A 13562-nucleotide genomic window follows, 5' to 3' on the forward strand; every position below is an offset into this window, starting at 1 on the left:
CAACAACACAGATGTTAATACATTGAACCTATGGGAAATAGGGGGATAGTCCCATGACCACCAAAACCTAATCTTTTGCTATATACTTTTTTTGCATACTTAACAATTCTTTGTAACAAAACATTAATTCTGATAATTGTACTTTCTCTTACATAATAGTCATGAAATAACCCATGAAATGCAGCACACAAAATAAAATTGGTAATATGCAAAGTTTTTTCTCACTAGTAATTCTCTAGATTTCTGTGACCTGTCGTGCTAACATCTCAGTTTTTAAAAACATTGCTTTCAGATAATATTCAGTTTTTATAACACATGAAATCTACAGTACCATAAATAGAGTGCAACAAATCAAATTCTTAAAACTAAAACATTTTTAACCTCAATCTTACTTTCCACTGGGTCAGATGTCAGCCATGAATGGGCACAGTTGCCAACATGAAAGTGAAAATGAGGTTACTAAGAAAATCACAGGAATGATTCTAGTCATATGAATGTTGGAAGATTAACTGGATTTTTATATGGATTTTTAGCCCTTTAAATCTAAATCTAGTCCAGTAATCAATTATTAAGCACCTACTATGGTGCCAGGCACTGTGCTAAGCACTGTCACAGTTCTGCTTCCTGGACAAATCATGTATTATAAACATATAATTTATTCTACTTTAAGTCATATTTTTTATCTTACACATTTATAACTATTCTTCTCATGAGCTGCAAACCTATTGGAGTTGACCAAAGTTAACTCAGAACTCACAGGAAATGTGATAAAGAACTAGCCTTCCAACTCAAGTCTTCCTCTCCTGATTCTGCTCTTGGAACATCAGCTATGCCTGCTTCCTTCTGACACTGCTACCATCTTATTGTATGCCCTCATTCCCTCACACTTGGACTAATATAGTAAACCTCTGGCTAGCTTCACTGTGCTTCAGTCTCTCCCCACCTCAGCTTTCAAAGTGGCACTGCTAAAAGACAGATCTGACCATGTCACTCCCCCTCTTCAATAACATCTGTGGCTCTCTGTTGTTTCCCAGATCAAATACGAAATCTTCTGTTTCACTTTTAAAGTACTTCATTAACTCGGCCCCTTCCTGCTTTTCTGGTCTCCTTGTTTCTGACTCTGCTCAACACTATCAGTGATTCCATGGCTGGCTTCTTTGATCTTCCTCACAGAAGACACTGTCATCTCTGGCCTCTGGGCCCTTTCCCTGGCTGTTCCCCATACTCGTAATACTCTCCTTCCTGATCTACATCTCCTGACTTTCCTGGCTTCCTTGAAGTATCCAATACCGTTTTCTTCAAGAAGCCTTGCCTGATACTCCTAAATGATAATTAATGCCTTTCATCTGTTGATTCTCCAGTTTATCCCTCATCTATCTTATTTGTGCATAGCTGTTGGCATATTGTCTTCCTCATTAAAATAGTTCCCTTCAGAGCAGAGGATGCCTTTTTGCCTATACTAACTAAAACCTCTGTTCAAAACTAGGGATCAGGAGATTGGTTTCAGTATAGTAACTTACCATAGAGTAGCTTTGGGGAGTGCACTGCAAAATTTAAAGTGTTGTTGTGTTAGTGTCTATGTTGTGGAGAAGTGGACAAAGAAATACCACCACCCCCCTCCTACGTGAGTGTGTGTGTGTGTGTGTGTGTGTCTGTCTGTCTGTACACATACATGGCATGTATGGAATGTGTATTTGGTGTGTATCAGCTATTAAGGGTGGCTGTCCCAAATAAATGGTAATATAGAAATGCTTTCATTTTTTAAAAAATTGAAGATGCCTGGTAAATGCAAATCATGTGAAAGAATGTGTAACTTAATCATAGTATACAAAGTCTTTCCTGCTCCAAGACAGCTTGGAGCTATTGACAAAAAGGGAAGGTGGGAAGCAGCAGTGAGCTGCCTCCAGTTGTTCTTTCCCAGAATAGCCAAGCACATGTAGCTCAGGGCCTCTGGGGTTGGTTTTTAGGGTTTGTGTTTTTTTTTTTGTCAGGTACAAGTATGGTGTAGGGAGCTTCATGCCTTCCAACTATTCTATTTATGCCCATTGGGAAAAAATTCATGACCCTCTCCCTCCTTTCACTTTTGATGCATTGAGCAAGATTAAGAATGACACAAAGTTTCCACAGGAGGAAGAAACAGAATGTAAGTTCTCTAATGACGCATCCTTGGAATAATGGCAACACATTTGAGTAGAGCATGGCCACCTTTACTTCTGTACTTGCACATCCAGTCCTATTACAGGCCCTCTTTAACTCCTGGCCATATTCTTTCATCATAATGTCACACCGTTCTGCGTCCCACCAGGCTCTTCTACTTTAGTCAGTCTTTTTTGTACTACTGAAGTGATTTTCCTTGTCCGGATCTGTATAGTGATTGCTTTGTCTTTTGTGTCTCCAGCCTAGGCTACCAGCTAGTTCCCAAGGCACGGTTCATTAGATACCTCCTGGCATCTCTCTTCCCCTCTGCTTTTCTCTTGCTCTTCCTCAGAGTTCTCTTACAGTGTTTCCCTCACATATTGCAAGTTATATTTTGAATTGTTTTAAGGAAAATTCCTCAGTGTCTTCCTTTAAATGAGAAGCCTTCCATAATATTGGGTCTGTGTAAGTCACTCAGGAAATGTTGGTGTGATTTAGAACTTTTTTCCCTTCTTATATTAAAAACCTTTTTTTAAAGTTCTGTTCTTAGTACAAACCCAACAAACATGAACATCTCAGCATATAAAGAAAAATGGGGGATATACATAAGACCAGGGCAGCTGGGTGGTGCAGTGAAGTGCTAGGCCTGATGTCAGAAAAGACTGATCTTCCTGAGCTCTAATAAAGAGTACCTGGAAATTTCTCCCCAGATAATGAATATCTCAGGATGGGGCTAGCCTATGGTACGATTTTGAAATAGATGGAGTTGCCTTTAGCACCCATAACCTCTTCTTCTCCTTGGCTCTTTCGTCCTTGGGGGTGTCTTTAAGTATCTGGCTTGATTTTTGAAGAATGAATGGGTGGAATGAGTCAGTCTGATCTAATGCCTGGAGAGCTGTGTTCAGGTTGCTTTGCCACTGACTATGGGACCCTCAATATAGTCATGTAGTTCCCAGAGTGGCAGGCAGCTCCAAGATGATGAGTTTCAGAGCAGATGTTGATGGGGCACTGGCCTGGAGTCAGGAAGACCCGAGTTTAAATCTGGCCTCAGACACTTACTAGTTGTGTGACCCTGGGCAAGTTACTTAACCTTGTTTGCCTCAATTTCCTCATTTGTCAAATGAGCTGGTGAAGGAAATGGTAAACCACTCCAGTATCTGTGCCAAGAAAACCCCAAATGGAATCACAAAGAGTGGGACATGACTGACAAATGACTGAACAATAACAACATAAAAACTAAATTTCTATTATATATACTGTTTCTTTTTTCTCATCGTGTATATCTTTTTTGTATAATTCAAATTTTGCTTGGTAGTTCTAATATAACTTTAATTGTCTCTTTCCCTTTCTGAATATCTTCTGCTCTCTTCTCATTTTTTAAAACCACTGATTGATGCTTTTCTTCCTTTAATTAAGTGAGTCCTTATCTGGGACTTAGCTGGGATATGTGTGTTTATTGAATACTGTGGTATTAGATATGTTTGCTTATGTATATTATGTATCTAATCTTTTCCACTGATTAATCTCTCTCTTATTTTTTAACCAGTATCAATTTGTTTTTATAATTACTGCTTTTTGTATGGTTTAAAATCTGGCACTGCTAGGCCCCCTTTTGTTTCCATTTCTTTTCATTATTTCTCCTGAGGCTCTTGATTTTTTTGCCTCCAAATGAATTTCATTATTTTTGCTGTTCAGTCATTTTAGTTCTGTCCCACCCTTCATGACACCATTTGGAGTTTTCTTGGCAAGGATACTGAAGTGGTTTGCCATTTCCTTCTCCAGATCATTTTAAAAATGAGGAAACTGAGGCAAACAGTGTTAAGTGACTGGCCCAGAGTCACACAGCTAGTAAGTGTCTGAGGCCAAATGGGAACGCATGAATTTCTGACTCCAAGTCCAGCATTTTTTACTGTACCATCTAGCTGCCTCTAATTTCATCATTACTTTTTCTAGTTCTATAAAGTAATCCTTAGCTTTTTTTGATTGGCATAACACTGAATAATAATCTAGGTAGTATTATAAATTTCATTATATAGGCTTGTCCTATCCATGCGTAATTAATATTTTGCCAGTCATTTCAGTCTTAGATTTGCAATTGTATTTACTAATAAATTCTATCAAACATTCAAAGAACAATTAATTACAATATTACATAAATTGTTTGCCAAAAAAAATAACAAAAGAAGGGATGCAACCAAATTCCTTTTATGACACAGATAGGATCCTGGTACATCAACTGCGAAGAGTCAAAACAGAAAAACAAAGCTATAGACCAATATTCCTAATGAACAAAGATGAAAAACATCTATTAGGTGCCTCCTATGTTATAAATATTAACAAGAGAGGTTAAAATAACAATGATGCAAGTTTGCTTTATACCATGAATTCAGGATTGGTTTGAAATTAGGAAAATTATAAATTCAGCCATAGTAATAAAAATCTAGAGAAATTTGATTACATCAGTACATATAGAAAAAGATTTTGATAAAATCAAATGTCCATTTCTGTTTAAAAAAAAAAGCTGCTAGGTGGTACAGTGGATAGAGCACAGGCCGTGAAGTAAGGAGGACCTGAGTTCAAATCCAGCCTCAAACCAAACACATGCCACTTAGTAGCTGTGTGACCCTGGGCAAGTCACTTAACCCCAATTGTCTTTAAAAAAAAAAAACTACTTAGAAAACATAGGAACAAGTAGGACTTTACTTAAAATGATAAATAATATTTATCTAAAACCAAGAGCTACAATTAATTTGTATTAAAGATAAACTGGAATCCTTTCCAGTAAATTAGTGGTGAAACTAGGTTGTCCATTGTCACCACATCTGTTTAACACAGTAATAGAAATGTTGACTATGGCAATAAAACAAGAAAAGAGAAATTGAAGCATTAATATAGATAATGCAGAAACAAAATTATTGCTTTTTCCAAATGATATAGTGTATTTAACCCTAAAGAGTCAGCTGAAAAATGAAATAATAACTACAAACTTGTAGAATATAAAGTAAATCCACACAAATCATCAGTGTTTTCTATGTAATACTAATATAACCCAGGTCTCCCTGACTTCAGTGCAGTACTCTGTTCCCTGTGCTCCCTAGCTGCCAGTATTTTAAAGTTATTGAAACAGTTCTTAGCTCTGCTTTTTAAAAAATTAATGATTTTTTTGTTTCTGGGGTTAAATGTATAAATTCAGTGTTGGTAGAGGTTTATCCATGGTTTAAGAGAGCATTTTTTGTTTGTTTGTTTGGTTTTCACCCATGCATTTTGTTTTTACATCACAGTCATTTCTACATACATTCCTTTCCTGCCTTCCCAGTGGGTTCTTTTGAAACATAACCTACCATCATATCAATTGTGGCTGGCTGTGTGCACTATTCTGTTCCTTGCCCTCCACTTCCTTCCCTTCTGTCCTCCCCCTCTAATGGTCCATTGCTGCAAAGATGAGGAAGAAAGAAGTGCATTTTCTTGGGTCTTTTCACATTGAACCTGGTAGTAATAATTTCATTTCCATTTTTCACTCATTGTGTATATTATTTGCCTTCTACTTGAGTCAGTTTTGTATCTCTTCATTTAATTCTTGTGATTTTTTTTTTAATTCATTGCATTTGTCTTTTTCTTTTTTCTGGAGCAGCTGGTGGCACAGTAGGTAACATGCTAGACCTGGAGTCAGGAAGATCTGAATTCCTATAGCCTGAGATACTAGCTGTGACCCTGGGCAAGTCACTTAACCTCTGTCTGCCTCAGTTTCTTTGTCTCTAAAATGGGGATAAGAGTAGCCACTGTTGTTCGAGTGTTGTTGTGAGGATAATAGTGTAAAGTGCTTAGCCCAGTGCCATATAAATGTTACCTATTAACATCATCGTCATCATCACAGTGCAATAATATTCTATTATGTTCACACACCACAGTTTTCAAAACTATTCCCCAATCAATGAGCATTACTTAATTTCCAGGTTTTTAGTCTTATCAAAAATGTTATTAGAATATAAGTGCCAAGGCTTTTTTCACTTTTGTCTTTACTTTCCCAGGACTTATCATAGAGACTGATATTTAGGTTCCCAGTAAATGCCCATTGTTTGTTTATATGTGGAACCTTTTTTCTGTCTTTGACAAAGTGAAGAAGCAACTTAGTCATTCTCTTATCACAAATGTTTGGGCCAATTAATTTTCATTGACAGCATAATAACGCGTGATCTTGCATTGCTGTTCTGAGTTGTCCTCTTTGCCAGTTTGCTATGTAGTAGGTGAAATGTTAGCGTTGTGTGATTATTAGTGATTTTGAGTACTTTTTCTTATGGTTATTAACAATTTGCCATTTTCCTTTTGAAAAATGCTCATATTCTTTTACTGTTTCCCTTCGGGAACAACTCTTGATCTTATGTGTACATTCATTCCATGGATGTATCTTGGATCTCAGAGATGTGTGTTGCAAAGATTTTTTCCATCAGTAGCTTCCCTTATGATCCTAGGTACATAGATTTTGTTTTTATAAAAGCGTTTCAATTTTACGTGTTAAAATTATCTATTATCTTTACTATGTTTTTATTGATATTTAAATCTTAGGCTCTTAGGCTCAAGTTAAGTATCCATCTGAAACACTGTAGTATGTTGTCCATGATATTTCATAAAAAGAACAGGAAGACTGAATACTTCATTCAGTGTAAAGAAATGTAAATACACAAAGCAAGAGTGAGCTACACATTGACATTCTAGAATGCAGCTCTTCAAATTTACAACAGTTCTATACATTCTGTCTATCTGCTGGGGTTTTAAATTTTAAAAAACTGTATTTCATTATCTTCAATCAGCAAAAATCTGCCTTCTCACCTTCCCTCCCCATCACCCCTTTCTACTCCCAATTCCCCACCTCCCAAATGACACGCTTGAGACCTAAAGAAAAACAAATCCCTTTACTTCATTTGATTATGTATCTTCTCAGATTTTTCTGAAGTCATTTCCTTCATAATTTCTTACGGTGTAATAGTATTCCATCATGTATATGTGATGAGCTTGTTCAGCCCTTCCCCAGTTTACGGGCAGCCCCTCTAACCTGTTCAAGTAAGAGTGAGGCTGAAGTGTCAGCTGCTTCACCTTCCCCACCCCACCTCCACCTAGCTGTGTTTGTTCAGACTTCTGCTTACACACGCATTAGGAAAGAGAATTTTCCCTAACCTTCCTTTTCCTTCTCCCTCAGTGTATTCTTCCCCCATCTTTCCATTCTTCTGTTAAGATCATCAGGACACCAAGTAATTCAACAAAAGCACTCCCAGGCCTTGTCTAATTATATTGCATCCATGACCCTTGAGGATAGGATTCAGAATAGACACAGGTTTTTGAAAGTAAGTAGTTTATCATTCTGTAGTTATTTCTCATTGTGCATTCATGTTTACCTTTTTAAGTTTCCTTTCACTGCTGTGTTTGAACTTGAGTTTCTACATGGCTTGGATCTTTTCATCAGGAATGCGTTGAAGTCCTGTTTCATCAAAGGTTCATTTTTTTCCCCTGTAGCTTTGTACTCAGTTTTGCCAAGCAAGTTATTCTTCATTGTAAGCCTATATCTTTTGCCTTCTGGAAGATGGTATTCTAAGCTCCTCACTACTTTACAGTGGTGTCTGCTAAAGTGCATGTGAGCCTGATTGTGGCTCTTTAACATTTGAATTCCTTTTTTTCTGGTTGCTTGCAGTATTGGTTCTTTGACCTAAAAGTTCTAGATTTTGGCTGTGATGTTCCTGGACATTTTCATTTTAGTCTTTCTTTAAGGACATAACCAGTGGACTCTTTGTACTTCCATTTAGCCTAACCCTGTTTTTCTAAGAGCTCTGGGTTTGTAGTTTTAAGTTTTCATGAAATGTGATGAAATGGCCTCTTTTGTTGGTCACAGCATTTGGATAGTCCGGTGATTCTTAAATTTTTTTCTCCTTGATCTTTAATTTCCATGTTCTGTTTTTTCACACTTTGTTTTAATATGCCTTGTTGTCTTTTAGTGTCATTGGCTTCTCTTTGGTCCATTCTAATTTTCAGAGTTTGCTGCTTAGGCAAGGTTTTCTCCCTTTAACAGCCAAGCTGTTAATTCTCTTTCCAGTTCTTTATTCCATAGCTCTCATTTCTTTGGCAGTTTTCTCCTCATTTATTTCTCATCTCATTTATTAAAACAACTTTTAACTCTTTTTTTTTAACTTCATCTTTTCCAGGAATTCTCATTGAGTTTTTGCCCAAGCTGTATTTTTCTCTGACAAATTATTTGTAGGTGTTTTGGAATCATACTCTTCTTCTGCATTTGTTTGTTGTGGGGTTCTTTTTTTGTTTGCCTATCCTTTCAGCCTGACTTAGATTTGATGTGAGGGTTGAGCTCTGCCATATTTCTGTAGGGTAGGTCTTGTCCTGTTGATGCTTTCTTGAGGTGTTTATTTTGTGTTGTGTTTGTTATTCTAGGATCTCAGGGACTGGCTAGGGAACCTGCTAGCTTTCTGTGCTTTTGGAGTAGTCTGATCCAGGATGAAGCTTGATTACTTTCTGGTGTGATCTCTGCAAATTCCTGGCCTGAGTTTCAGTCAGCCACAGAAGATTACTACTACTCTGCCCCTATCAGCCAGCTAGCTAGGTAGTTTGATTGGTTAAGAGTGACAGAACTATAGGGTCCCCTTTGACCTAGATATTCCTCTACAGGCTTTAGATGGAGCTAGAAGCTAATCTGAGACCTTGCTCTGCTCCTGGGATCTGAGGCACCCTGCTGTTCCTTGTTTCTAACTTCCTCCTTTATTGGTACCACCCAGAACCTCCCTGTCTGGAAACTCTACATTCCCCTCTCTCTCTCCCCCACCCCCAATTTGCAGTCTGCTTTTCTCAGTCTGCTCTGGATCTGTGACCCATAACTGGGTAGTGGTTGATGAAATTGCCAGATGGCACTTGTACCCATCACAATATCCCATATGGATCTGGGTGTGGCCTTGTCTGAATCTGGAGTGCTCCAGGCACAGTGTTTTAGTGCCCCAGCCCTGTTACCTGTGTTAGCAGACCTTTCATGTCTCCCTAGGCTGACCTGGTCCAGACAAAGAACTCACTGTAACTTTTTCTGGATTTCCTTATCAGGAATCATTCTAGTGCATTTTCTAGATCTGCTTGGAGGAGTTATGGACTCAGCTGCTCCCTCCTACCCTACTCTCTTAGCTCTGCCCCTTTTAAGCAAACTACACATTTCTTATGTCTGGTTTTAGCATCTTATGTTAATTAAAAGCCTGATTACAGAGCAGTTTGCTAAAAATCTTAATGCTGTTGTAATTCTTATAGTTGTAACCTAGATTTTGATGATTTTAGGAAATAGTAACACACACACAAACATGCACACAACACCCCCTTTGCAGAGGAATGACAGGAAGGCAGGAACCAAGACAGAAACTTGAGCAGTCACGGTCTTCTTGGGAAAAGCGATATTCAGTTGAGCTGGAGAGTAAAGGATTTTGTACAGGTAGTTAGTGGAAGAGAAAAGTCTGAAACATAGGTAGAGACCATGTGTTCATGCTTTCCCCCTCAAAAAGTAAAGATTTTTTACATAAGCACACTCCAGCATTCAGTATATAGGGAAAATGTAAATTATTATGGACAGCATATTAAAATTGAGAGTGGGGAGCAAGATTTGCACAGAAGAAGGTCTGGTGAGAGATTATTTGAATGAGAAATATATTTGTGAGAAAGGATTAGAAGTTAGGCTTCCACAGCAGAACAAGGGAATTCTGAGAAGGACTTCCACGATCTTGTTGCATAGTCCCTCAGCCAATCAGAAAGTGCCCCAAACATTCTGCAAACATCTAGTTCCTGAAGGAGCCGTGGGGGCTAAACCTGTTGTGACCCGTAGGGGTCAAGGATGGGGCCTCAACAGGGCGAGAGCAGAGATAGCTGCCGTTTTTTAACATGGGACGCATGATCCCAGTGGAGTTAACTTGACAAAGAGAAACATGGAGGAACATGGATGGGTAGTTCAGGAGGAGTGTAACTCAGATGAGCTGGTCCAATTGCAGATCAGGTGGGTGGAATATAACCATTCAGAATTGATTCTTACTGCTGAACCAGCATGCACATGCCATATTAGAGTGCAGTGTGCCCATTTCTCTTGAGAAGCATAATAAAGGCTTTCCTTCCCTCACTCCTGTAGTAGGTTTTTGTTTCAAATTTTTCTAGCATATTCAGGTACTGAATGTTTACTAATAACTATTCAAGAAATTGGCCCAGGTCATTACAGGTTTTTGTAGAATATCAAAGATGCTGGAAAATAGAGCGGTCAAGTAGTATCACTATTATATAATATAGGAATACTCGGAATTCTACATTTTAAGCTGGAAAGTATAAGAAATCATAATTATTAAATAATTAAATAAATTAAACTAGGATCATAAATAATAACTGGTGTCGTAAGCCATTTTAGAAGGTTTATGGATTACCTGTTAGTCATAGTAAAATATGATTATGCATAAACTTCAAATTAATATGTGCATATACCACCACATATAATAACAGTTCTTTACTTTTATGCCCACCTTCCTCTTAGAAACCCAATTGCCTTTATTGTCATACATATCCTGTGATTTTCTATATATGCATATGTATGTATAAAAACAGTGGGTTTGGGGAAAACAAATTGTATATTTATTACTTTATCATCCTTGATATATACAGCAATGAAAAAGATTAGACTATTTATCTTTACCCATTAATTTCAGGTCACATTGAAGTTGTGAAATTGCTTGTTGCTCATGGAGCTGAAGTCACATGTAAAGATAAGAAATCTTATACACCTCTTCATGCTGCTGCTTCTAGTGGAATGATCAGTGTCGTGAAGTATCTTCTAGATCTTGGTGTTGATGTGAGTACAAGGAAGCTTTGAAAATGACAGTAAAAATTTTGTATTATTGGTCACTGCAATATAGACATTTTCCCCATGTTTTAAATGCTTCTTCAAGTTTTTACTTTTGCTGAATATGATCTTGAAGTGTGAAAACAGCCATTATTCTGTTCAATTTATTAAATACTCACTATGTGCCTGGGTATGTGCTAAGGGCTGGAGATAAAAGAGGCAAAAGACAGTCATTGCCCTCAAGGAGCTTACATTGTAGTGGATTATCTTGCAATTTAGCTACTCAGTGATAATTGAGTATAAAGATAATTGAGTATAAAGTATAAATTGAGTAAGTATATTTACTTAGGAGATAAAAGGTACCCTAAAGTGTTCTTCTAGGATGCGTATCTTCAGTTGGAAAAAAAAATTTTTTTTAATGCAGTCTAAGTTCTTCACCTTTGTTTCTGCAGTAGGGTCCAGGAGATTCTATCTTCCTATTGAACAATTTGTCAAAAAAGCTAGTTTTATTATGATTGATTCAATACCCTCTTAGAAATACATCACTTACCCAACAATTCCAGGCATCTGAAATATAGCTGACAATTGGAGGAAGCAAAAAACCTTTTCAAGCAAATAAAAAATGTTACACAAGTTTCTGTGCTGTACCCAAAAGAGAGAGCTGCTTTGGCTTTTTTTTCTTGTGTTAATTTTAACTAACTTGAGTTTATGAGCTATGTGCAAACACAAAAGCAGGAAATTAGGAAAGAGAAAGAAGGCAGTTGAGGATGTATGTACTGACAACAGTGTCCTCTTACAATTTTTAAATTATCTTCACATCCATTTTAAAGATGAAGGCTCAGTTTAATAAGTTTTCTCAAAAACTTCATTTGTTAAGTCATGTTTTTGAATTCTGAAGTAAAACATCCTTTCAGGCAATACATTTACTTAATTTTATGCTTCCTATACTAAGGTTTTTTTAATTGACTAATGCCTTTTAATTTCATTGTCAATATTTTAACACATTTAAGATTGTTAGTTTTTTGTTTTCATACTTAGTATGAAATCTTTGCTATATGGGTAAATATATTTCCTAAATATGGAAACAACCAGAGTATGAATTTACTTAAATATAATCTTTAAGTAAACTAATGGAAAAGAACATTGTACATTTAATACCTATTTTGAACCCTTAGTTTAAGCATTTTGTTGTCGTTTTTCTTTAACCAAAGTATGGCTAATATAGCACAACATTTCTTTAATAATGGAAATACAGAAAGCTCAAGCATATTATTTTTGAAGACTCCAATAACAAAATACTTGGGAAACTGTTCATTAGAATCATTTATATTTTTCAAATATTTACAACTTTATGCAAGTGAATTCTGTGGTGCTAAATAGAATGAACTTTTTTGTACAAAAATATGTTGAACTAAATCATTCATTTAACAAGCATTTCTTAAGTCCCAGTCTAAATGTCAATCACTGTGTACTAGGTACTAGGGGCGATAGAAAATACAAAGAAGTAAAATTGGTAGTACCAGTAGAACACGATGAGCACAACATTGGTGGAACTCACACCGCCCAAAGCATTGAAACAGAACTCAAAGGAGCCTTTCCATTTGGTTGAGCTAGTTCTTCATTCCAAAACAAAAGTCTTTTGCCTTTTTGTAAAATGCCAAGTTTTGAAGTCTGGAAAGTATCTAGAAATTTCGTTTACTTCACATGAATTGGGCAAATAAAAAAAATATAACATAGATTACACTTATTTGGAAAATTTGTTTTCCATTCTTGTATTTTTAATTTTAAGTCAATACATACATACATACATATATACATACATACATACATACATACAGGCACATGCACACAAGCACATGCACACACACACACACACATTCATACTTGAATATGTTATTGCAAATAATCTGTTGGGAGTTCTTTAGAGAAATACAAAACATGTAAATTATTATAGAGACACTGGAATTTTCAGTTTATACCTTTGAATTGAATTATAAGTTATTCTCAAATAGATTGTTTAGCTTGAGAAATGGTTAATTATTAATAGAAAAATGTGATTGGTAATGCTATTAGACATAAGGCCTTAGTTCATATATTTTATGACTTTTAATTTAATGTCACAAGTAAGTCTTTAGGAAAAATTGTGAGATTCACTGAGTATGTTATTATTTTTAAAAATATTTTTAAGAAATTTGCTTTGTAATTTTCTAGACTTTCCCTAATCATTCTGTTTTATAGACAATCCATAAAACCACGAATGCATACATACAAATCCAGTTCTCTCCATGCTATTGCTATTCTGTGGCTTAATATAAAAATACGGTTTTATCACTAACAGTTATTTACCAAAAAAAAAAACTCTTTTAAAAATTGGCCATTCCAGAAGTATTTTTCCTCAGGTCTACAAGTATTCCTGTCTTTCATAAAAGGCAGTGTGTTATAGTGTATTTAAGGGGCAGAAGTCCTGAGTTTGAGTTCTGCCTGCACCTTTTAGGACTTGGGTGACTTGATTATTTTTCAGCATTTACTCATCTGTAAAGTAGGGATAATAACCACCACCTCCAAGAGTTAGTTGTTG

The 13562-nt window shown here is 36.4% G+C and overlaps 1 protein-coding gene across 3 annotated transcripts in view; it reads left to right on the forward strand.

Moving 5' to 3' along the window:
* The window catches only part of ANKRD28 (ankyrin repeat domain 28), a 204466-nt gene that overhangs the window by 127387 nt on the left and 63517 nt on the right, over positions 1–13562 (forward strand). For all 3 annotated transcript variants that reach the window (XM_078151469.1, XM_020987233.2, XM_020987235.2), the window contains one exon: positions 10851–10993. In XM_078151469.1, coding sequence (XP_078007595.1) covers positions 10851–10993 — 143 coding nt within the window. The remainder of the gene's footprint in view (positions 1–10850; positions 10994–13562) is intronic.

The sequence above is a fragment of the Phascolarctos cinereus genome, unplaced genomic scaffold (assembly GCF_003287225.1).
Source record: "Phascolarctos cinereus isolate Bilbo 61053 unplaced genomic scaffold, phaCin_HiC Scaffold_1;HRSCAF=81, whole genome shotgun sequence".
NCBI classification, from domain to species: Eukaryota; Metazoa; Chordata; class Mammalia; order Diprotodontia; family Phascolarctidae; genus Phascolarctos; species Phascolarctos cinereus.